The 27,138-nt window shown below is 38.7% G+C and overlaps 1 protein-coding gene across 3 annotated transcripts in view; it reads right to left on the bottom strand.

The window, feature by feature from the left end:
* The window catches only part of LOC124619381 (neutral and basic amino acid transport protein rBAT-like), an 84,065-nt gene that overhangs the window by 18,219 nt on the left and 38,708 nt on the right, over nt 1-27,138 (bottom strand). For 2 of the 3 annotated variants that reach the window (XM_047145717.1, XM_047145719.1), the window contains exons 5-7: nt 23,429-23,677; nt 12,977-13,647; nt 490-670 (exon numbers count right to left, since the gene is read on the bottom strand). In XM_047145717.1, coding sequence (XP_047001673.1) covers nt 490-670; nt 12,977-13,647; nt 23,429-23,677 — 1,101 coding nt within the window. The remainder of the gene's footprint in view (nt 1-489; nt 671-12,976; nt 13,648-23,428; nt 23,678-27,138) is intronic. The other variant, XM_047145720.1, reaches the window with a different exon arrangement.

Genomic DNA, 27,138 nt, shown 5'->3' with positions numbered 1-27,138 from the left:
TGACAGGTATGTTCCCAATGCATACATTAAAAAATGGCTAGTCAATCCACCATTTATTCCGTAACACAAAATAAACAAATTAAATTTTATATTCATTCACAAAAATTGCCCCACTTTCTAATAAAAAGAAACTAGGCAATGAACCTTCTGAAGCTTCCCACAAAAGACAACAACTGACAATAACATTGTATTTTAAATACACAAAAGTACACTAAGACAATTACACAAGACACACAGTCCTCAAACTTCCATTTTCTACACCACACTAACACAATTTGAACTCTGTTGGATACAAAGTACTAGGACACATCTCCACAAAATCATTTTGTTTATTTGAATAATCCCTATGTGTTCCAGAATACATTAAATGGGCAAGTCTGAACAAATAATGGAAATCTTCCTTTCCAAGTGAGTGCAATTGCAAATTCCTCCATCTTTCATTATTTCACTTGAGAGCTAGGTAAGTCTTTAAGAATAAGAACTAGTTACCTCAATGTTGTGGTAATTTTCCAAACCAATTTCATCTCCATAAAATACTGATGTGGTACCAGGTAACATCATGTTGAACAGCAATGCTGCCAGACTTCCATTGGCTGTCTGCAGACGATTAACAAGCCTGTCAGTTTCCACACTACCCATATTCCAGTGGATCCACGGATAGTTAGGCCTGCTGAACAAATAAATCACAAAATCAATGTTCACAAATCAGGGCCGTTGTAACATTTATCGGTCTCACATTTTACATACTTATTGTTTTTATCAACACACATGGAAATTACTATGGAATCATTATTTTTCATGTAAAATAGTGAGCTGCATAAACCTGAAATTGTGAAAATGTGAAACATAAATAATAGTTATAGTCTCAATGGGAAAATTCAATTGAGAAAACTTTTATATTAGAAGGGGACAAAGTTGTTGTCCGATAAAATACCTAATACCACCAATAGAAACATTGAAAGTAGAAATATTATTCTCAGTTTTTAGAACTTGTATGTTCCTCCTTCAGAGAGGGAACCTGGATTGGTTGGTGATAACTGGAAAGGATGGCCAGGTCACTCAGATCCTTAGTTGGGAGGGACCAGCCTGCTGTGAGGACAAGACATATCTGTTCCTCTTGCCTTCACAACAGGCTCTCTCAACTTAGGATCTGAATAACTTGACAGTGGTGTGCATCATGTAAGAAGGCAGCTACGTGATTTGTTCTGTGCAAAGAGAGATGAAAGAAATTTTTCAGTGATACCAGTGTGTTCTCTGTCTCTGTCCATGCCTCATGCTTCGGCCATTGCCTACCCTGTTAACTGATGTCACTGGGGTGAGCACTACACTGGGCCACTGTTTCTGCTTCTGACTCTCTCTAGTAGAATTTACAAATTCGTATAACTATCACTCCTAAACACAATACTTGTCATGTTTGTTTTATGCTATCCATAATGAACACCATAGTGGCTACATAACCTCACCATATCAAAACTAATATAAAAATCAATGCTAAATATTCTATGCACATCCTGAAATGCTTGCTACAGGAAGATGTGGCACAATTATGCCATTGGTTGGATCATCATGTAGTATGCTGCTCCCTGCCACTGTGCATCACTCATCCATCGGCCTTCTTATGTTAACACCACTACACCAACCATCCACACCAAACCCCTCCTTTCTCTCTGTATAAAGAATACAAAAACCTCTGAAATATAGGACTAGTACATCCACTTTAAGTGTCTCAGTCAGCAATCTACACCTACATCCATACTATGTATTTTACTTCCAGTAGTCAAGTAGTTATCAGCCGTTTTGTCTCTTTATAATTAGATAATATTTTTTGTTAGATTAAGACAGGAGACCTGTAATTTACCTCATTCCGATTCTGTATTAGGCGAACAATGTTGAATTAATATAAAAACACTTTAACAACAATGGAAATTCCTGGATTGAACAACACATAATATAAAAGAAAGGCAACCACTCACCCACAAATCACTGAAGTGTGGCACATGGAAACATGCAACAGAAAAAAGTATTTACACATGCTATCAAGCTCTTGCTCTTTTCCTAATCAAAACACACACATTCTCACACACACAGACATCAAAACTAACACACCCACAGTCACAGCTAAACTGACTGTTGATTATTGATTGCTCCTGCTCTTTTTCTAGTGAAAGTACACACATTTACACACACACACACACACACACACACACACACACACACCTAAATTTACACACCCATGGCCACAGTGAGACTGACTGTTGATTATTGATAGCAGTTACCTAGGCAGATGGAGGTGGGGAGGGGGTAGGGAAGGATGCATGAGATAAGTAGGGGGTAGCATGGTAGTTTGATGTGGGTCTTTTGACAGATATCTTGTCAGTTGTACAAGACAAAAAGAAAGAGTTCAGAGGGTAGAGCATATAAGAGGCAGAGAAAGGGAGAGCAGTCAGGGATGGAGGGAAGGAAAGTAGAGGACGTTAGAGATGAAGAGGGAGACTTGGAGGGAAGAGAGAAAAGGAGAGGGGTGGAAGAAGGCGAGAGGGAGTGCCCACATGAATGGGGGTGGTGGCAGTGAGAGAAGACAGTACACAATCTGTAAGGGAGTGATATGGACAGAAGAGGGAAGGTGAAAGGCAACGTGAGGCAGTGGTAAACAGGTTATCTGATGTTTAGGCTAGGTGGATTGCAAGAAGGCAGGTTATGGAGAGACCTGTGTAATTCAAAGAAATTAGTGCTGGAAGTGAGTATCCAAATGTCTCACATAGTGAATCAACTGTTTTGTGATGCACAACACATCCAGCAATTCGATGGTCACATTTGCAGCTTGCCACAGTTTGGCTGTGGCCAATCACATGAGTAGACAGTTGGTTATTTGTCATGCCCACACAGAATGCTGCACAGTAATTGCAGCATAGCTGATATGTAACATGGATGCTTTCAGATGTAGCCCTGCCTTTTATACTTAGAAAATCCTGTGACTGGACTGTGGTAGGAAGTGACAGGTGAGTGTATGGAACATGTCTTGCACCTGGGTTGACCACCACCTACTCCCCAAACACCACCCAACTATACAGATAGCCCTACTCATCATCCCCCTGCTGTTAGGTACAATGCTCCCACAAAACGAACCTCTTTGACCAACATCTGTAACCTACCATCCTACATTCAAGAGACCACTCACTTAATTCAAGACACCACTCACTTCCTTCACTGCCTTCCCATAGTTCCTGTCCTATTACCCCCAGATTCCCTATTGGTCACTGTGAGTGTGATGTCCTTGTCCACCAACATCCCCCATGCCAATGGCCTTGCAACTATGAAACATTACCTTTCCAAATGTCCTGCTGATACCAAACACACAATCTTTTTCCTAATTCTCCTAGCCAAACACATCCTGACCCACAATTATTTCACTTTCAAAAAACAAAATCTATAAACAAATCCATGGTACAGCCTAGAGTACTTGCATGGCACTGTCCTATGCCAATTTATTTTGAGTCATCTGGAGGAATCCTTCCTAACCTACAGCCCCTTGTCTGAGTCAAATTCAGTGATGGCATTTTCATGATCTGGAGTCGTGGCAGGGACCACCTTTGCTCTTTCCCCCACAACCTCAACACCTAATGCTAAATGCACTTCACCTGGTCTTTCTCAACTCAATGGGCCACCTTCCTACTTGTCACTCTCCACATCTCAGATGGCTCTGTTAATATGTCTGTTGATATCAAGTGCACCACCCACCAACAGTTATCACCTGTTACATGTCAAAAAATCTCTTTCTTACAACCTTACCATTTGTTGACGCCACATCTTCAGTGGAAAGCAGGAGTTTTACAAAATACACCAATAACCTGACCAGAGCCTTTGACAATATCCTATTCAACTCACTCATAAACAGATATCCCATGCCGACACCTCCTCTGACACCAGTAAACCTATTAGCCAGCCACCTCTGGTCACCCAGTATTACAATGCCCTTGAAAAGCTCAACCACACCCTTTATCATGTCTTCAACTATACTTTCTCATGGTGTGAGATGAGGGATATACCCACATTACCCAATGTTGCCACCTGCCATCCATCGAACCTAACAAAATATCTTTGTCCATCCCTCTTCCAATCCTGGTTCTAATCCTGCACCCTACGGATCATTCCCTTGTGGTCGACCCAAGTGCAATACCTGTCTCATAATACATCCGCCCACCACTTCCTACAGCAGTCCAATCTCAGGCATTTCCTGCCCTATAAAAGGCAGAGGCCTCTGTGAAAGCTTCCGTGTTATATATTACCTATGCTGTGATTACTGTGAAGCATTCTATGTGGGTGTGACAAGTAACCACCTGCCTACTTGCATGAATGACCACTGTCAAACTAACACAAACTGCAAACTTGACCACTCATTTGCCAAACATGTTGTGCACCACAACACAAATCCCTCCAACAGCTGCTTTAGTCCATCCATCCATCCATCTGGCACAAGCCATATGGATACTCCCTTCCAGCATGATGTTGAGAACTGCCTCTCAAGCATATCCTGCACTCTTGTAGTCCCTCCTGGTCTAAACTTCCACTAATTTTTTTCCCATTGCCTCACCCTGCCTTTGCCTTCTCTCCTCTGACCACACCACTTCTTCCCCATCGAGATTGCACAGTGCCTTCTCTCACCGCCCTCTCTTCTTTTTACACCTCTCTCTCTTTCTCTCCCCTCCCAGTCTCCCTCCTCATCTCTACCTTCCTCTATTTTCCCCCTTCCATCCTCACCCCTCCTCCCTCTCTCTACCTCTTATATGCTCTATCTTCTAAATGCCTTTTGTCTAGTTGTCCAGCTACTGGGTCACCTATCAAAAGATCTGCATCACACTATTGTGCTACCCCCTGCTCACCTCAAGCATCTTTCCAGACCCTGTTCGCACCTCAATTGTCCAGGCAATTGCTATCGATAATCATCAATCTGTCTTGCCATGGATGCAGGTTTGTATCTTTGGGTGTCTGTGTGTGAATGCGTGTACTTCAACTAGAGAAAGAGGGAGGGTTCAAAAGCTAGTGTAAATACTGTTTTCTGTTGTTTGTTTCAGTACTATGTAAATAGTTTGCCGTGAATAGTAGAATTTGGTTCAGTACTGCAACACATAATGTAGACACATTATACACACATTAACATTTCCATGCCAGTAAAAATGGTGCGTATTCACCACAAGGATTAGCCCATTAATGGAAAGAAAGCACACACATTTCAGCAGAATAATGTTATGCTACCGGAGATGCTAAGCATGCACACACGTACAAGCTCACATGTGTTCCACACCCCCCCCCCCTCCCCCTGCCACATGCACCCACCCACGCACGCATGCACACACGCACACACACACACACACACACACACACACGGCAGTGCTATCTCACATGACACTAGCCTATGTGCCTAGGATTACCCAGCTGACAGACCTTCAATAAGTAGACTGTAAGTATTCAATAGGTACTGATTTTCACAGTGGTTTGAACTCTCTATGTGATACTTTTTTCATTGACAAACTGAAGTAAAAAATATTGATGACTATTACCAATTTTTTTAAAAAATGGCACTTCAGTTAAGGCAGTAATCCCACAGTGCAGTTCACATGATTATATTACACTCAGTATGAAGACAATTAGTCATAAGAACAGTTTTTAGATGAGGAACAGGATAGCAAAGCACTGAAGAAGATTTGTTATTTTATTATAATAAATAAAGACACAGTGCTTCCTACAATATGAGCAATGACATCTGTGCCTACAAATGTGATTGAAAGTGGTCCCGTAGCAAAAATTTCAGTTGTATGTCTGGAGAGTTTTGAGGTTTTACAGGTGAGCAACTTGGGACTTAGTTATTGCTTGATTTTGTGGCAGTTAAATCACATACTAGAAATATTGTTTTTAATCAAAAAATTTTTGGTAACCTATCAGTTATCACATATACATATTTCTTCCATAACATCAAATTTAAGTCAATCATTTTTTATGAAAAAAAGTAAAAGTCATGTAATTGGAATTTTTCATTAAACATCTGTCAGTATGTAAACTGTCTAGACTAAAGAGAAGATACTGTCACAATGAAGATGTGTGGAAACTATGGTAGAGTAGTGAGTACTGTGTAACAGTGTGAAGACTACCACACTTTTCCATGTTGGGTGCTATGAAACAAGCCAGCTTGATTGGAGCTGTGGCTAGCCTTTGGTGCTGTAGTAGTTGTTGATTATGGACAAAGAGCAGCTGATCTTGAAACTCAAATCTGACAGCAGCATAGGCAGAGTGAGAGGAGCAGCAAAGTTAGGAATAGGATAGATAACAGGAAAGTGCTCAAATCTATAGATCAGTAAAGAGTTTCATGAGATGCTGCAAATCTGTTAGCATTACTTTAGATCTCTCCAACCACTTCACTGCTGTGGAGACAGAGTACAAAAGCGTCCAGATCACACAGGAAGACCTTTCTATTAGTGAGTTGTCATGTGTGGGAAAGTCTGAACTAGTACAGAATATCTTGTATAGAGGACACTAAGTAACAATATTTTTAACCCAATTGCAGAGCTCAGCAATGTCCCCTGTGATTTTAGCCCTCTGGAGAAAGTGTGAATGCTCTTCACACAAATGCAAAGATTGTGTCACTCTTTGAGCAATACGATACGTCCTGGATGTAGCATTCTGTTGAATATGTAAATGCAGAGCTTTACGAGTTGCTCAGTACAGCAGGGTGATCACACATGGGTTTGATTGATCCATTTCCCCTCACACAGTCACACCACACATGGTCTGGTCTACCTCTGAATATTTATGGTAACAGATTACTTCCACAACTAATTTCCATAGGCATTGATTGTAACCCAAACACTGTCTGCCTAATCCTTGCAATTTCTAATATTTTCACTAGGTGTTTTTTAGAATAAGTGTTCCTGAAAGACAGAGCAGGCAAATAACCATAGACATAGTTGCAAGTCAGTGGAGAATGCTAAAAAGAAAAATGGATTTCACATATCACTTAAGGAAAATGGAAAATTTAAATATATTTCTAAAAATCTGCTATGTATAACAGAACATCATAGTGGGTCACAGAAACTGAACAGATACACCACGATGAACACAAGTTACGTTACTGTAAGCATACTATGAGGAATGTGTGAGTCACTATTACTGGGTGCAGCATTAAGTCACTTAACTGCTGCACAATTCTGACCATGGTCAAGTTTTTGGTAAATAATTAAGTACTATCACTACTGACAGATTTCAGATAGATTATATAATGGTAAGACAGAGATTTAGGAACCAGGTTTTAAATTGTAGGACATTTCCAGGGGCAGATGTGGACTCTGACCACAATATATTGGTTATGACTGTAGATTAAAACTGAAGAAACTGCAAAAAGGTGGGAATTTAAGGAGATGGGACCTGGATAAACTGACTAAACCAGAGGTTGTACAGTGTTTCAGGGAGAGCATAAGGGAACAATTGACAGGAATGGGGGAAGGAAATACAGTAGAAGAAGAATGGGTAGCTTTCAGGGATGAAATAGTGAAGGCAGCAGAGGATCAAATAGGTAAAAAGATGAGAGCTAGTAGAAACCCTTGGGTAACAGAAGAAATATTGAATTTAATTTATGAAAGGAGAAAATACAAAAATGCAGTAAATGAAGCAGGCAAAAAGGAATATAAACGTCTCAAAAATGAGATTGACAGGAAGTGCAAAATGGCTAAGCAGGCATGGCTAGAGGACAAATGTAAAGATGTAGAGGCTTATCCCACTAGGGGCAAGATAGATACTGCCTACAGGAAAATTAAAGAGACCTTTGCAGAAAAGAGAACCACTTGTAAGAATATTAAGAGCTCAGATGGAAACCCAGTTCTAAGCAAAGAAGGGAAAGCAGAAAGGTGGAAGGAGTATATAGAGGGACTATACAAGGGTGATGTACTTGAGGGCAATGTTATAGAAAGGGAAGAGAATGTAGATGAAGATGAAATGGGAGATACAATACTGCGTGAAGAGTTGGACAGAGCACTGAAAGACCTGAGTCGAAACAAGGCCCCTGGAGTAGACAGCATTCCATTAGAACTACTGATGGCCTTGGGAGATCCAGTCCTAACAAAACTCTACCATCTGGTGAGGAAAATGTATGAGGCAGGTGAAATATCCTCAGACTTCAAGAAGAATATAATAATTCCAATCCCAAAGAAAGCAGGTGTTGACAGATGTGAAAAATACCAAACTTAGAAGCTAGACTAAGAAAAGGCAAACCTACGTTTCTAGCATTTGTAGACTTGGAGAAAGCTTTTGACAATGTTGACTGGAATACTCTCTTTCAAATTCTTAAGCTGGCAGGGGTAAAATACAGGGAGCTACAGGCTATTTACAATTTGTACAGAAAGCAGATGGCAGCTATAAGAGTCGAGGGACATGAAAGGGAAGCAGTGGTTGGGAAGGGAGTGAGACAGGGTTGTAGCCTCTGCCCGATGTTGTTCAATCTGTGTATTGAGCAAGCAGTAAAGGAAACAAAAGAAAAGTTCGGAGTAGGTACTAAAATTCATGGAGAAGAAATAAAAACTTTGAGGTTCGCCGATGACATTGTAATTCTGTCAGAGACAGCAAAGGACTTGGAAGAGCAGTTGAACGGAATGGACAGTGTCTTGAAGGGAGGATATAAGATGAACATCAACAAAAGCAAAACGAGGATAATGGAATGTAGTTGAATTAAGTCGGGTGATGCTGAGGGAATTAGATTAGGAAATGAGACACTTAAGGTAGTAAAGGAGTTTTGCTATTTGGGGAGCAAAATAACTGATGATGGTCGAAGTACAGAGGATATAAAATGTAGACTGGCAATGGCAAGGAAAGCGTTTCTGAAAAAGAGAAATTTGTTAACATCGAGTATAGATTTAAGTGTCAGGAAGTCATTTCTGAAAGTATTTGTATGGAGTGAAGCCATGTATGGAAGTGAAACGTGGACGATAAACAGTTTGGACAAGAAGAGAATAGAAGCTTTCAAAATGTGGTGCTACAGAAGAATGCTGAAGATTAGATGGGTAGATCACATAACTAATGAGGAGGTATTGCATAGGATTGGGGAGAAGAGGAGTTTGTGGCACAACTTGACTAAAAGAAGGGATCGGTTGGTAGGACATGTTCTGAGGCATCAAGGGATCACCAATTTAGTACTGGAGGGCTGTGTGGAGGGTAAAAATCGTAGAGGGAGGCCAAGAGATGAATACATTAGGCAGATTCAGAAGGATGTAGGCTGCAGTACGTACTGGGAGATGAAGAAGCTTGCACAGGATAGAGTAGCATGGAGAGCTGCATCAAACCAGTCTCAGGACTGAAGACCACTTATATTATACTATCACCAACATTGAAAATTTACAAAATGTGCATCCAGTGAAATTTGTTTAAAGAGTGATAGCATAATTGATTTGATATTAACAAGCGACTTTGTGTATCCATTGTAAACATGAGAACTATACATTATTAACAGAAAATTACCTATGAAACAGAACCTGTTTGATTTACAGATGAGGTGGAAATTTGATCATAATTATGAATATGTAAGACGATCTTCCATTAAAAAGTGGCTGTATACACAGGCACCAAGCAGACAAGAAATCTACTAATTAAATCGAAGGTTCAAGATGACAGCTTCTGTAGCTGACTTACCACACAGTGGTTGCCCAAAATTAGTAACTACTGAATAAGAACTGCAGCTCATTGCCAGGCATTTGTTCAGTCACTCAACAATTTAGCAAGAATAGCTGCTAAGGAACTACAATTTTCTGATAGAAGTTTAAGGAGAATGTTAGAAACATTAGAACTGTAGACTTATAAAATTGCATTATTACATGTCCTAAATGAGAATGATCCTGATCAAAGACATGAATTCTGTGACTGGTGCACGATACACAGTGCAAACGTTTATTTTGCAAAACAATCCTCTAATCTAATGAAGCAAGTTTTAATTTACACGGAAGAGTTAAAAAACACTATTATGTGTATCAGTCTCCTGAAAATCCATGATTTACCATTGAGGAGAAGTTAAATATTCCACAAGTTATGGTTTTGGCTGGTAAATGCAAGGAAGAATTGATAGTCCCTTATCTTTTTGATGGGACTGTGATTGTGGAAAGCCGGCCGAAGTGGCCGTGCGGTTAAAGGCGCTGCAGCCTGGAACCGCAAGCCCGCTGCGGTCGCAGGTTCGAATCCTGCCTCGGGCATGGATGTTTGTGATGTCCTTAGGTTAGTTAGGTTTAACTAGTTCTAAGTTCTAGGGGACTAATGACCTCAGCAGTTGAGTCCCATAGTGCTCAGAGCCATTTGAACCATTGATTGTGGAAAGGTATAACTGAACTTTCAAGAGACACTGTTATTGAATTACACCAATACCCCAATACTTGAAACTGTATGAAACAACCTCATCTGGCAGCAAGATGATGCTCCACTTACATTTTGGATTACAGGTCTGTGCGTTTTTGGATGACAATTTTCTGGAGTGTTAAATCGGTTGGCCTCCAAGATCATCAGACCTCAGAGAGAGTGATTTTTCAATGCGAGGAATACTGAAAGACAATGTTTGTGCTACAAAACCATTAAAACTACACCATTTAAGGGATATGATAGAACAAGAATTTGAAAACATTGCTGGTAATAGTGGGGAATTATGTGACATTATATGAGTTTAAACAATGTTTTAAATGTCCAGATAACTACTGAGGACACTTTAAACAATTTCAGTTATTATGTATAAACCACAGAAGCTACAAAACACTGTACTGCGTTTTCGACTAAGTGACTACTGCCACACCTCGTGCATACAAAAATGGATTAAAGTCTCAGGCCATAGTGCTTGATGAGTATGTTATTGAAAAGTTTTCTGAAATTTGCACTTCAGCAGTACACTTCTTAATGTACAAGGTAGCAGTTCTGAATATCTACAGCCTATATAGAATATGTTTAAAATTTTATTTAGCAATCTGAGAGCTTACTAATAAGACTTAGTAGAAATAAATGGGAACTGATTATCTATGATGATTTGGGAAGTGTATGTGGTGATTTCAATACTGATTTCACCCTTGATACTTATGGTCAAGAGTACCTGGAGCTTTTGTTTCACTGCCACAATAACATTCCCAACAAGAACTGACACAGTAGTTCATAAAACAGATTTGAACCCCCTAATAAATGGTTTATCTGACCAAGATTTTCAGAGGACAGCAATAAAGTATCCTCATCAATCGGATTTGACTAAGAAGGCAAAAATAAAATTTCATAGAATTGTAAATGCTGACAAAGTTACAATATTAGTGAGAATTTACAGGATGAAAAATGTGAAAAAGTTTGCCAACAGCACACAGCAGATAAGAAATCTTATTTTTTTGCTAAAAATATTCTTACAACACTATGAATTCAATTTTACTTTATCATGAAACAGAGGAAATTACAGTGTACACTCAGAGAAAAGATGACGAACATCTAGCATCCAAGTATCTTGTGCTTAGATGAGAGATTTTTCTATATTACAGAGGACTAACTCTTTTAATAATTAGAAATGCAAAAGAAGCAGTATTTGCAAAATTCTTCCCCATGTCATTAACAAGCCAAAAATCATGTACTATAATTCAAAATACTAAGAACACAGCTAGGAGAATTTGGAACATTATTAGACATGAAATGAATAAAGTTGATAAGTAAATTATATTTTACTCCATGATGACACTAACATCAAGACACAATACAAAATTCGAATCATTAGCCACTAAATACAACAAGAGCTCAGAAAATGCTCCAGCAAAGGCAGTCCACTGTATTTCCTTAGATAGGCATTGCAAACTCCGCCACCAAAAAACAATTTTGCCAAATCATCTGATAGAGGGATCACAAAAATCATTACATCACTAAAAGCAGTAACTTGCCAAGTTATGATGATATTTCAAATCTTGTGCTGATAGGGTAGCACCCCCCCCCCCCCCCCCCCCCCCCTATAAGTTACCACTGTAACCAGTAAGTGAGCCATGGCGTAAAACTGAAATACGCAATGTGGCAGTAACACTCATCTATAAAAGCAGAGATAAGCGACTGACCTCTAACTGTTGATGAATCACCCTCCTTGTGTTCTCAAAAACACTTCTTTCAGGGATACAGTGTTATCATAACAACAGAGAACAGGGGGTCACATTACCAAATGAGACATGAATAAGACAGAGCGGAAACATTAGATATAGTGAGCAATAAGGTTAAGCAAAAAGTTCAGTTCAGCCTACTTTGCACTCAGAAATCTCTCTGTTTGAGTTGACCTGCAGAAAGGTTTGCTAGAAGATCTCAAAAATACTCTCCTATGTCAAAATCTGCAGTACAGTCAATTTCAATGAAGTATTTGCTTTAGAGAAGTGTGCAGTGAGAATAACAAATTATCTTGCAGAAATCTCTTGAGGAACCTAGGTTTTCTTAAATCTGTGTCATAATACATATACTCATTGTATTTGTCGTTAATGAAAAGAGTGAATTTATGATGAAATCTTCAGTCATCACACTATTGCAAGTAAAAATAATGTGTTCTCCGTCTATGAGACACTAAAAACAAGGGAAAAACAAAGGGGAAAGCATAAACTATAAACTGAAATCCTTATTTTTTGTAATGGATATAAGAACCTCTGTGACAAACATTGTAAAATGGCTGTGTAGAACATGATGCTGAAGAATTTCAGAGACTGTAGACATATGGGAACATACCTAGAAAAAATAAGACAGAAACTCCACTGCTTCAAATGAACAAACATTCTTCTGTGGAATCTGTACAAAAAGAAGGTGATAGCCTGCGAGAAGGATTTACTATTCTGTTTTCTTTCTGTAATATTTACCACTTTTTAAGAGAGGGAACAGTTAATTAACATAACATAAGAGAAACCTACAATAAAACTGCCACATTTCAATACCAAGCAAATGGTAGTAAAAATTTTTGACTGTATCTTACCTGCCAAATACAGGACCAAAGAAGATCTTATTAACTTGCTCCTTAATTTCAGTTCCAGCATTAGCTGAAGAGATGTTAATATATACATCAACAAGATCCATATGACTTAAGACCATATGCCTCAGATTTGCATCAAAGTCCAAGGCATTGATTGCAGCCATGCTGCACATTAGTATCCTGCTTGGAAACTTATCTATCAGCTTTCGCCACCTTATTATACTGTCTGAAAAATCACTGCCATGCACAACATATTCCAGCCCCTTTAAATAAAATCCATCAATTCCTTGATTTAACCAAAACTCCACTGCTTCAGCAATTATGTCATCCTCAGCATCAGCAAAGATTGCCTTGGTGTAAGTCTCTTCATGACTTGTGTCATTATATGTAGTCACATCACTACCTGCCAACACATGAATTGCTTCAGCAACGGGGAGATCAACTACCACAGAAATATTCCTTTGGTGCAGAATGCTCACAACAGCTTGAAAGTCTTTCAATGTTCCTAATGATGGATCTATTTCAAGTAAGTTTTTTGGATGAGCAAAATGATCTGGATAATGGTCGGCAGCAAATATAGAATTCAAGTGCACAACACGAACTCCTAGGTTGTCAAGGTACTTCATGTGCTGTAACATTCCAGGAAAGTCCCCAACTCCATCAGCATTACTGTCCTGCATGAAAGAAAAAAAGGTACTTGCAGAAACATGATGTGGTAGTAACAAAACAGTGAACAAAATTCAATGAGAAAACCTGTGTATGCAATGCCAGCACTTCAGTCACAGATTGAGCTCATTAGCCATGCTTTAAAAGAAAGATGAATGTCACTCAAATATACAACATACGCTTCATGAACTGCACAGGAACACTTTCTCTACAGAAATGATACGCTTCAAATATTTCTATCAAATTACTTAGCTTCATGAATTGTACTCGAAAAGCTCTCTCTTCAGAAACAGTACGTTTAAAATATCTTTAACAAATCACTTAAATATCATAACTAAACAATTCCTACTGGATAAAGACAATGTCAAAGTATCAAGGGAAATGATGTGGGGGACTTGTGAAATTTCATTACTCTTCTCTAGTTTCTCAATACGAAGCTCACACTATTAACATATTACAACATGCAGAATAACGAAATATCTAAATTATTTAACTTCCTTGGTCTTAAAGAACTTGTACAATTAGAGTTTCTAGGTAGAAAGCTTATGGTTTAATTTGTCTTAGTGTGCAGGACTAGGACATAAACCTGGACCACTGCACTACTTGTTCAAAATTTTTAATTTTTCCTCTATGTTCAATGAGTTTTAATCCACTAAAAGAGTATAAAGATTTCATCTCAGTAACATTCCTGAGGCTGTTATTAACATTAATTTTCCACAGTTATCATTTCTTCCAGAGAGGCAAGTTTAGCAGCCTTGGGGTAGCTCTCTAGATTTGGAGGGAAATAACCGGCAAGCTGGAACTTTGAGTTGGTTATGAGGAGTGCATGAGTAGTGCAGGGATATGGATTTGAGTCCCCATCTGGTACATAGTTTTTAGTTTTGATGAATGTTGATCATATTATACACTGCACTATGGAGCAGGAAAAGTTATCTGTATGTTTGAATATGGTACAAAACTTTTTTTGGTTGAATAAAATGGACTAAATCTTATTAGACAGATACTCTGAGAATTACATATAAGCTGAATGAGGAAAGAGTGAGTACATTACCTACTATTTTATTAAACTTTGTATCTTTGTTTGAATGTACCAGATGGTTATAATTAAAGTGTAACTACTTAAAGATGTCTTGTATGGGATGTAATTATTATATGGCAGCAGAAAAGGGTAGATATTTGTTGTGTACATAGTTCTGCGTAGTCAGCGCGTACACAACTTTCCCAATAGAGCGCGCCCCCCTAAGCACAACAGCGCAAGCGCAGTGCTCGTCCGACTCCGCACTACAAGATGGCGCTGTCTTAGAGACGGACCAAATTCTGCTTCTGCCGATCCGCGTATTAATATGTAGAACCTTTTCTCCTCGGGGATCACACTCGTGTAGTCATACCAGAACACGCGAGGAATTATAACGAGTGTACAGACCTCCAATTAGTCAGTCTGCATTAGTCTGCAGTCAAGTTTCAGTCTGTGCCTAATAAGATTACCATATTCCTGTACATAGCCATGAAGAGAAATGTATAGACACTTTGTCAAGTATCAGAGATATGTGAGAATAAGATTAACATACCAAGACCACAGGAACTTCAGATTGTCAATTGTAAATAGCATCCAGAACCAAGTTAAGTTATTTTTATGCTTGTTATTATTTTAATAAATGTGTGTGAAAATTAATCAAGTTCTGTTTAAAGTTGGTCACCGTCAATCTGTTACTCTAAGCGTGCATGTGGCATTTCTATCGTCTGACCTAACGGCAGAAGATAAACATGCCACGATAATACCACAAGACATATTGCTGACACTCGTCTACTTCGTTAGAGCGAGAAGTCAAATAATCTGATGGTGTGTGTACCGAAGGTCTTACAGTACACACACCACAATATTCTAATTCATTAATGAGGAACTGATTTACACAAAAAAAAAGGTTCTGATTTTGGCTACCAGAATGCTAGAATGATACGTAAAAATGTTTGCACATGTAATGGAGTAGAAACTGGACATGGGCAGAAAAGGTCAAGAATGTGAGAAAGACATAATGTTGAGTTTATTATTAACTGCTGCTTCCACATGTTGTTCAATATGAGTACCAAAGATGTCGACAAGATGCAGCATCCATAAAACAGCATCCATAGTCAGTTACAACACCAGCAACCCAATCAATAACTTGCTCTCGGATAGTTGGGTTGGGTTGGGTTGGGTTGCACTCGGATAGGAAGCCTTCCTCTTCCTCATCTTCTTTAAACCATTCAATGACATCGGACCTCTCCTTAGACTTTTCCGTCAGACATACTCTCTCAATAGAGCATTGCAATTGCTCCATTTGCATAAAACAGTTTCACTAACAGTGCATGGTCTCCCTTCTTGATAGCTAGTGTGAATCAGTTCCGCATATGTACCACGGTTCACTGCTGTACAATAATTACAGCCCATGTATGGGCTTGTAGTATATTCTTAGGTTCCTCGCTATACTAGTTCCTGAAATTTTGTGACTAGGCTTTCACAAGATAGTTGGCATCTAACTTCACGGGTTGGCAAATTCAGCTTTTTCCATATTTCCGTGATGCTCTTCTTTTGATCAAACAAACAAACAAACCTGCGATCATTCATATGCTGCCCCTCATTGTACATGTTCAGTTTCCCCAGTTAGACCTATCCAGGTGTGGCTCGAGGTTTCCCAAAAAAACGAATCCACAATCTTTGATACTGTAAGTCTGCAGCTAAATTTGCTAATTTTCTGTGTGTAATTAACTGACATTTAATTCTAACAAACATTACAGAGAGTGACACATTTTCAATATGCCTTCAATGTGCCACTGTCTTGAAAATGCATGCTTTCATGACACAAGTTATGATATAAAAGTAGCGAAATATGAAAATTCTTTCACCATCAATGTGACTCTTCCTGTCATGCTCTTACAACAAATCATACCAATAATGGCATGTTTTCCAGATAACCAATCCATTGGTGCTTTGAAACAGCATTTATTCATAAGTTATAATATAAAATCCACCAAATATGGACTTCAACTGATTAGGATTAAGCTGTATTCTGTATAAGATATGCCCCCAATGCTCACACTAAATAGAGGTTAACCTGCACTTGTTTTGGTGCAACCATACCTACTACCTGTTCGAAAACCATCGGCTGACAGCAACAGTTCCAAGCATGTTGACTGTCTTATGTAAATCTGTGTGGGAATTATTCAAAATACATTCTGATAATTTTAAGTCAGTAACTATCAACTGAGAGATGTGTTTTAATATGTATTTTGGGGCAGCTGTGCCTAACAACCTTTCAGTACGAGCTGTGGCTAGTCCTATCTCATATGGGTCCCACACACTTAAACAACATTTTAGGAAGGATTGCATTAGTGTTAGGCAAGCAATCTCCTTTGTAAACAACTTGCATTTTCCCAATACCTTATGAATGAACAGTAGTCTGCCACCTGCTTTACTTACAACAGTGCCTATGTAATCATTTCATCTTATGTCCCCACAAATTGTTAGACCCACGTGTTTGTATACATTAACTGATTTCAAGGGCGACTCTCTGATATTGCAGTCACAGTATTTAGTTCACTGTTAATTGTAACTGTATATCGAACCCTACTGAGAAATTCTGAACCATTTATGAGGCATATAGATTCCTTACCATGCTATCTATCTGACAACAAGAAGTACTGGTGATTAATGGGTTGTGGTATTTTCAATGTAGATTAAAAAGGATTCTGACAGAAAGAATGCTCTGGAAAACTAATTTAGCTCCCACAGTTTCATCTCAGTAATTAACTCGCCAACAGATGTGAATAAAGACAGTCAAACCATGACAATGTTTCTTAAGCTCAAAACAAAAAAATAGCTGTATTCACTGTAAAAATTGCTCTCTGATAATTATGCTCAGTTAATTAGAATAAAAAATATAGTGGCTTACAGTATGGATTCTGCTTAGAGAGAATCAGTTAGAAAAATAAATTACTTCAGAACAAAAGTTTTTAAGAACAGTTTATAAGAAGGATAAATGTATAGTGAACAAACTCCTGACATAAACTTCAATCTACTCTATTATAAATTAATATCAATATTTGAAAATAGTTTTCCTCATTATTAATCAGAAAGGACATTAAACAGCCACAACAATGGATCACTAAGGGCATAAAAGAATCTTGAGTAAGGAAAAAAGAAATGTATCTGTTGACACGAAGCAAAAATCTTACAGTAGTTGAACACTACAAAAAGTACTCAAAATTGCTAATGAAAGTTATTAAAAAGAAGAAACATGCATATTACGTCACAAACTGTAATTCTGATGCTAGTCTTGAATCTATAAAAGACCACAGATAGGATAAAATCACAACTGGCCTGAATGGAAGAGCTACAAATGTTTAGTCATAGGTAGCAGGTATGATTAATAATCATTTCTTAAATGCAGCTGAAAAAATATGAACAAGCAGTTAAGCAGAAACATCAAAGCAATATGTTGTAAAAGCAAATCCCACAAAATTCTCTCATGTCCATTTCTCACGCACTTCTCCCTCCAAAATGAAAAAAATTTCATGCTCTTTTAAAAATAAAAGATCATCTAGATTTGACAAACTGCCTGTTGGCTTGTGTCTCGGGTTGTTCGGCCGATGTTCATTTGATGATTCATTAATTTGTATTAAGTTCTATGGGAGCAAACTGCTTAGGTCATCGGTACCTAGGCTTGTACATACTTAATCTAACTTACACTAACTTATGCTAAGGACAACACACACATCCATGTCCAATGGAGGACTCGAACCTCTGACGGAGAAAGCCACACGGGCCGTAATAGGGTGCCTTAGACTGCTTGGCTACCTCGTGCAGCACATCTGATGATTTTCCTTACATTTTGCCAGCACAAGTGGTGCCATTGTCAAAGTTTCACTCTCCATTGCTGGTGGTGGCCTTAAGACGATCTCACGGCTGCAGATTACTTGCACCTGGCGTGCCAATGTCCAAGGGCTTCTCCGCAGTCATTCCTGGTGTGGTTCTTCTTTTGCTACCTGCAACGTTCTGCAGCGCAGGAAGCCTGTATCTGTTTACCTTGAGGCTTTCTTATTGAAGCTATTCTCATGTTTGTGTATTTCTCTACCTTCTCTGAACATGCAGGTGTGATAGCTCTTCTTTGCAGCCAGAACTCCCGTGTCAGCGAATTTTACTAGGTGGTCGGTCTCACACAGTGCGTGCTCTGCCATGACCAATTTCTCCACCCGCCCCAACCTGCAATGTTGCTTATGTTCTGTGATCCTGGTATTGATTGATCATCTAGTCATTCCAACATAAACTTTTCTGCATGTGCATGGTATGCAACATATTCCCAACACTGCATGTGGGTCCCCTTTATTCTTTGTCTACCTGAGACACTCTTTGACCTACTTTTTTGGTTTGTAAATAGCCTTTACGCCATGCTTGGCACCTTTTAAACCTAAGGCATGTTACAGATATGTCAATGAGACCTACGTTGTGTGAAGCCATGGTAAGGAACAGCTCGGTGACTTCTTAAGACACTTGAACAGCCTCCATCCCAACATAATATTTACCAAGGAAGTAGAAAAGGACAAAAAAATACCATTTCTAGATGTGCTGGTCACAAGGGATGGTGAAAACTTGAGACAAAGTGTGTACTGAAAACTGACACACATGGACTGATACCTCCACGAACTATCAAATCACCAGCCAAGCCAGAAAAGAGGCATGATTAATATGCTCATAATGCGAGCAACATGAATATGTGAGCCACAGTGCCTCAGATGTGAAATGCAACACCTTTAAAGTGTTCTGAGGAGCAATGGGTACTCCACAAGTTATATTAAAAGTATAACAGAGTCAAACAATCAGAAAAGTGATACATCAGAAAAAGAAAAGTCGGGTACAGGCTTTCTTATTGAAGCTATTCTCGTGTTTGTGTGTTTCTCTACCTTCTCTGAACATGCACAGTGTACAGGCTTTCTGCCATACATTGCCAGACAGAATTAGCCATATATTGCGCAAGCACAGTGTAAAGACTATTTACAAACTGACAAACGATGATCAAAGAGTGTCTTAGATAAGAAAAGGGTAAGAGGAACCTACTTGCAATGTCAGGAATATACTGCATACGATGCACATGTGGAAATGTTTATGTTGGAATGCCTGGATGATCAATCAACACCAGGATCACAGAATATAAGCGACATTGCAGGATGGGACAGGTCGAGAAATCGGTCGTGGCAGAGCACACGCTTTGTGAGACCGCCCACCTAGTAAAATTTGCTGACACAAAAGTTCTGGCTATAGAGAAGAGTTATAACAGCCACTTGTTCAGAGAAGCTATAAAAATACATGAACAAAAGAAAAGTTTCAATAAGAAAGAAGAAAGCCTCAAGGTAAATGGATCCTGGTTTCCCATGCTGCGGTGAATGACTGTTGCAGGTAGCAAGAGGAGAACTGCACTGGAAATGACCACGAGAAGACTTTGGGCATTGGCGCACCAGCTACATGTAGACTGTGTCCCCGAATTCAGCTTCAGTTCACCACCAGCAATGGAGGGTGAAACTCTCATAATGTCAGCCACTTGTGCTGGCAAAATATCTGGAAAGTTATGAGATGAACATATGCCAAAGAACCTGAGACAGAAGCCAACAGGCAGTTTGTCAAAAAGTGGCCATTAAAGCCTTAACAATTTTGTCATCTAGATTTGATGATGTTTCCAACAGAATACTTAAGAGTTGTCCCCACATAATAAGTAATGTCTTTTCTGAACTTAACAATTTTCAAGAGCAATTGAAATATGCCATTATTAAATCCCTCCACAAGAAAGGTGGGAGGAGAGATGTAAATAATGAGCAACCTTTTGCACTACCGGCACCATTTTCAAAAAAAATTGAGAAAGAGGTGTACTCTACCATGGTATCCTACAATAACATCCTTAGTATATTACAGTTTGTATTTTAAAAGAGTTGTTCAACAGAGAACACCATTTGCACATTCACTTGAAAAATGTTACAAATATTAAGTACCAGTAACACTATAGCACTGGCTGATATTATTTATGGCCTATCTAAGCTATTTACTTTCATTAATCACAATATCCTCCTACATCAACTGAAGGTTTATGGAATAAATGCTACAGTTCACAAATGGATAAATTCCTATATAATTAATAAACATGAGAATTCCATACAAATATGTGTTTCTACACGATCACTGGATATAGGAGGGTGAGTCAAATGTAATAACAAATCAAAATTTCGCACCATTATCCTGTAAGTTGGTAAATGTGTTACAAACAGCATGCAGAATGGCCTGTAGGTGGCAGCATAGTGCAGATGCACACATATCGTCACAGTATCAGTATAAAGATGGGCGCCCCACTTGCGACTTGCACCAGGGAAGAACAGCGTTCTGTTATTCGGTTTTTTCGTAGTGAAGGTGTGAAACCTATTGAGATTTATCTATGAACGAAGGTCCAGTACGGTGATGCATGTTTGTCACAGCAGCAAGTCTACGACTGGAGTATGAAGTTCGCAAATGGTGTGACTTCAGTGGAAGATGCTCCTCGGCAATGTCAGGCACAACGAGTTGTGACTCCACAGAATAATGCAGCAGTTGAAGCCATAGTGCAGGAAACCTACTGAGTGACACTGAATGACATTGCAGCATGTTTACAGAGTAGTCATGGTGCATGGTTGCGGGGACTACCAAAAGAATTTTTTTCTAAAGGAATTTTTGTACTTTGTAAGTGGTGGAGGACTTGCATTGAGCATGGGGGAGATTATGTTGAAAAGTGATACAGCTTTGTACCACTTCTACACAATAAATAAAATTTAAAAAAATATTTAAGGTTTTCATTTGACTCACCCTTGTAGCTTAGACTTAGGAGGATGTATCCATTTAATTACTTTCTGAATCCAAATATGTATACTTTTTCCATGGGTGTTTGCATATTTTGACCTTTTTGGTGAAAAAACACGCATAATGCATATATAAGAAGAATTTCAAACTGACTCCATATTTTTAGATTTCCTGAAGGCTTTTGACACCTTACCTCACAAGCAACTTGTAATCACATGGCATGCTTATGGAATATCATCTCAGATACGTGACTGGGTTCGTCATTTCCTGTCTCAGTGTCTTAGCATGGAGTAATTGACGGCAAGTCATCGAGTAAAACAGAACTGATTTCTGGCATTCCCCAAGGTAGCATTATAGGCCTTCTGTGGTTCCTTCTCTGTGTAAATGATTTAGGAGACAATACGAGCAGCTGTCTTAGGTGTTTGCAGACGATGCCATTGTTTATCATCTAGTAATGCCATCAGAAGATCAAAAACAACTGTAAAATGATTTAGATAAGATATCTGTATGGTGCGAAAATTGTCAACACACAGCGGAAAGTGTGGGATCATTCACATGAACGCTAAAAGGAATCCATCAAACTCCAGTTACATGATAAATCAATCAAATCCAAAGGCCTTAAATTCAACTAAATACTTAGGAATTACAATTATGAACAAGTTAAATTGGAAAGAACACATAGAAAATATTGTGCGGAAGGTGAAAAGAAGACAGCACATTATTTGCACAACACTTGGGAGATGCAACGGGTCTACTAAAGAGATTGCCTACACTATGCTTGTCCGTCTTCTTTCGGACTACTGTTGAATGGTGTGGGATCCTTACCAGATAGGATTAACGGAGTGCATTGACAAAGTTCAAAGAAGTGCAGCATATTTTGTATTATTGAGAAATAGGAGAGAGAGTGTAAGGACATGATACAGGATTTGGGGTGGACATCATTAATACAAATGTGTTTTTCATTGTGGCAGGATCTTCTCATGAAATTTCAATGAGCTACTTTCTCTTCTGAATGCGAGAGTGCTTTGTCGACACCAACGTACACAGGGAGAAATGATCATCATATTAAAATAAGGGCAATTAGAGCTTGCATGGAAAGATACAGGTGTTTGTTTTTTCCGCGAGCTGTTTGAGAGTGGAATAACAGAGCATTATTGTGAAGCTGAGTCAAAGAAACCTCTGCCAGGAATTTAAATGTAATATGCAGAGTAGCCATGTAGATGATGCAGAGGTGTAGATGCAGATGTAGACTCAATGTCAATTGTTGAGGAATCTCAAGGACACCTCAGTCATGCCCATGGGAAAGTGAGAGATGATGCAAAGAACAAATTGGACTGTATCATAAACAAAAACCCAGATTATGGATTTTTTGTTCAATGAACAAGGTATTTTGTGGTGAAAGCATGAATGAAAAAGTTGACCTGACATTGTCACAAATTTGCTCATTTAAATTTGTGCCTATAACTTCTTGTGATGTAAAGAGGTCATTTTCTGCTCAAAACTATTTTGACTGGTAAGTGCAGGAAACTCACAGAAAATAATTTAGAAATGTTAGTTGTTAACTGTGCAAAACGGGGAGTGAATTAATAAATCAGGAACAAAAAATTAATGATTGTGCATATTTTAATGTAGTTTTCACTTGATCATGCATGTATTGTAGTTTGATAGCGCATGAATGCATTCATTTTCTGAGATTTTATAGCACGTGGAATTCTAATCTTTACTGATAACTAATGACAAAGACCCTAATGCTGCCACAGATTGACTGGGCATTACATGATATGAAGATGCAAAATAATGAAACAAAATACATAAATGACACTATCACAGTTTGAATTTTCACTATATACTTTTTGTACATGCATTCTAACATGCCCAAAGAAATAAAACATTGGTACCTGACACACCACAGTGCTGTCATAAAAAATATTACTAACCATGAAAGATGCTGGGAATATTTCATAGAAAAGTGTTCCTTGCCACCATTCATGCGCCGGCTTGCAGCTTTTGGGTATGCTGACCATAATTGCAATGACAGCACATGCGGTTGCCACAATTAATGACATAGCTCCCAAAAAAGAAATACGTCGAATTATTCGCCAGTTCCAATTGAGGAATGGATAATCCTTTGCTGATGGTGATACTGCCAACTGGATAGCAGACAAAGGTGACTTGCCTCCATTTTCCTGCAACAATGAAAGAAATACATGATAAAATCCAAGGAATCAGAATATAGATAAGGCTGATTGTAAAATAAAAGAAACCAAAATGTACATTTAAAAAAAGACCAATAGTGAAATACCACCTCTTCCCTGTTGCAGAATTGGCCACTGAATGATGTGAAGCTCTCCATAGAGTATAAATTTAAACTTACTTCTTAATTTCTTTTCAAATAACTTTTTAAGGACTATTCTATTTCCATGCACCAAAAAACAGTAAAACATTGCTTCACTCTGAGCTTCAAGTATGAAGTTAATATTTATTAGAGCATAACATTTGGAGATGCTAGTATGTAAATAAGAATCAAAACAGTCAAAGATACGAGATGAAACCTAAATGATAAAGTATTAACACAAAACAATGGAACTGTCAATTTATCTTTTTATTGATCCATCATGATCCATAGATATTATCATCAAGAAGAATCCTCAGGTATGTGGAATAAATCAAAGGTTTCGTTGACAAAGAGAAGTAACATTTAGGAACTGCATTAGTAATTAACTATTGTTACACAGCTATAACTTTATTTAAGTAACATTTTATACAGCGAAAAACAGGAACACTGCTATTTTTAAATACAGCTGCTATTATCTCAGTTTTATAAAATAGGCTGTTAATCTTTTACTTCTTGCCAGCTTGCTGGACAGTGCTGGCACACTATTCTTTCATATTTCACTATGGTTCAAATGGCTCTGAGCACTATGGGACTTAACTTCAGAGGTTATCAGTCCCCTAGAACTTAGAACTACTTAAACCTAACTAACCTAAGGACATCACACACATCCATGCCCGAGGCAGGATTCGAACCTGCGACCGTAGCGGTCACGCGGTTCCAAACTGAAGCGCTTAGAACCGCACGGCCACACCGGCCAGCCACATTTCACTATGCCACATGTGCTTGTATGCAAGCTGGGAGTAGTAAATAGCTTCTTGTTTCTGTGTGGCAGGACATACCTGGCAAGGTAACACATTGCTATGCATTCAAATTGTCTATGTTCATGGGCACACCAGGTATGCATGCCTTGTGGATGGAGGTGCTTGGATACAGATACCTGATCATCTGGACAGCTGCCGCCTGCCTGTTCATAATAGTGTTGGATCGTGGGATCGATTCTCACTCTGTCACACATAACCCATTTGTCAGCCAGCTGTATTACACCAGATATTGTCCTTGTTGCAGCCTGAAGATGCTCACTGTGAGTGTTGAATGAGGCCACAGTGACTGATAAGCCAGGAAATGGAATAAAAAGGTGTGAGACTATCTCTGTCAAGAAAACAGCTTTATTTACAGCATAATGGAGTTATGAGATAGTTCCTGGCTACCTCGACTTTCATTGAAGCAGTATTTTCCTGATAATATTTGTTTATTACTAGTGATTTGTTGTCTTGTTTATCTGAGGTGTGACACTATGCTATTTATCTCATTACTTTACTCTTTGTGTTAATCTTGCAGATATTTTTGGAAAGTATGCTGAAACAGAGAATAGTTAAGATTAGAGATCAGATGGAAGATGCTTGTAATGAAAGTAATTCAACTGTATTGTACTGTGAATGACTAGCAAATTGCAACTCTTATGTTAGAGAACCAAAAATATTAAAGGAAAATTTAAACCAGACACTTGCAGCTGCAGCAGTATCTACTGCTGACAAAAATGTACAAATACGCCTTTAGCAGTGGTTTCAAGTTGACAAGCTCCTGTGGTTTCACAATCTGTGACAAAGGCAGTTAATCTGGTAGCAGACATTTCTTTGAGCAATTTTAAATTGTCTTTTGCAGGCAAGTCAAGTTCCCTGATGAGTTCCAAGTGCACGTGAAAAATAATATGTCAACAAGTTGAACTAAATGAAGAAGTATTTTTGCTGTGTAGTATTTATAGTTTTGACATTACAAATGCCAGGGAACAGCTTTTACAAGCATCCAAGAGTTGCCAAATAAATAAAACTGCACACTGAGGAAATGGGGTAACAAGAAGGAACAGGCGGACATATAGAAGAGTACATGTAAATAATGTAGACATCACAACCCCTTAAAAACATGAAAGGTGTACCTGCATCTGCCTCAGAAGGATAGAAATTTGTCATATTCAGTATTTGAAGGATTTAGTACAGTTTACGAGGAACAAGGGGATTTGCCTACTACAAATTTGATGCGTGCTGAGATTCACACCAGAGACGCAAGGTCGATTAGTATTCCAGAATGAGATTTTCACTCTGCAGCAGAGTGTGCGCTGATATGAAACTTTGCTGGCAGATTAAAACTGTGTGCCGGACCGAGACTCGAACTCCCGAGTTTGAGTCTCGGTCGACACACAGTTTCAATCTGCCAGGAAAGTTTTGATTACTATTCCTTATCATTTGCAACCTGTTGTTGAAGAGAGGATTTGGGAATAGCAGAACACTGGGACAATAGAATTGTCATGCAAGCCTTGGGCTTTGCCTATCATGATTATTCCTAAAAGTACATAAGAAGGAGGAAAAGAGTACTGAATATGCATCAACATGAGAGTTTTGAACAAAGTAACCATGCCAGACACTTATGCACTCCCAAGAATTGACAAAACATTGGGCCATTTTGGCAATTAACAATATTTCTCAACTTCAGATATGAGCTGATTATCAACAGATACCTATTGCCCCAACACATCATGAAAAAACTGCATTTGTAGTGCCAACAAGGCACTAAGAGTATTTGAGGATACCTTTCGGATACAGCAACATTTAATGGTCTGTGGATATACTGGTGAGGGGATGGAAACCTTCAATGTCCCTAGTTTTTTTTACACAACATCATTGTGTTTTCCAGTTCCCTAGAGGAACACATGCAGTGACTAAGGGCTCTCCTATCGCACATAAAAAATGAAAATCTCAGTCTGGAATAAGGTTATGTAAGTATTATTTTGATCAGGAGAGTTTGATCTGATCCACAGTTAACTGGCACAGTAAAAGACATCCCTGCCCTGATAACATGAAAGAATTACAATCTTTTCAGGGCTTGCAAAAGTTTCTTTGTTCTGAAATATGCCAAAACTGCCACCAAACTGATAAAGAAGGGAGTAGTATTTACAGGGACCCCTGAGTGTGAACCATCCAGTGAAAATTGAAACGAATTCTAACCCAGTCACCTGTTTTGGCATTCCCCAATTTTTAGACACCACTTATACTCTCCTGTGATGGCAGTTATTGTGCCACTGGGTGTGTTCTTGTCAAGTTCAAAAGGAATTTGAATGCCCTATTCGGTACACGTCTAGGCAGTTTAACCAAGGTGACCTTAACTACAGTGGAATAGAGAAGGAGCTATTAGCTCTCGTGTACAGAGTAAATTATTAAAAATGGTACTTATATGGGAGAAAGTTTAGGGGTGTGACTGATTATGCCACACTGAAGTGGCTCTGGTAATGAACTAACTAGACGGGCCTAGAAGTTAAGT

The sequence above is a fragment of the Schistocerca americana genome, chromosome 6, assembly GCF_021461395.2.
Source record: "Schistocerca americana isolate TAMUIC-IGC-003095 chromosome 6, iqSchAmer2.1, whole genome shotgun sequence".
In the NCBI taxonomy this organism is placed as follows: Eukaryota; Metazoa; Arthropoda; class Insecta; order Orthoptera; family Acrididae; genus Schistocerca; species Schistocerca americana.
This window is presented reverse-complemented; position numbering and strand designations above follow the sequence as displayed.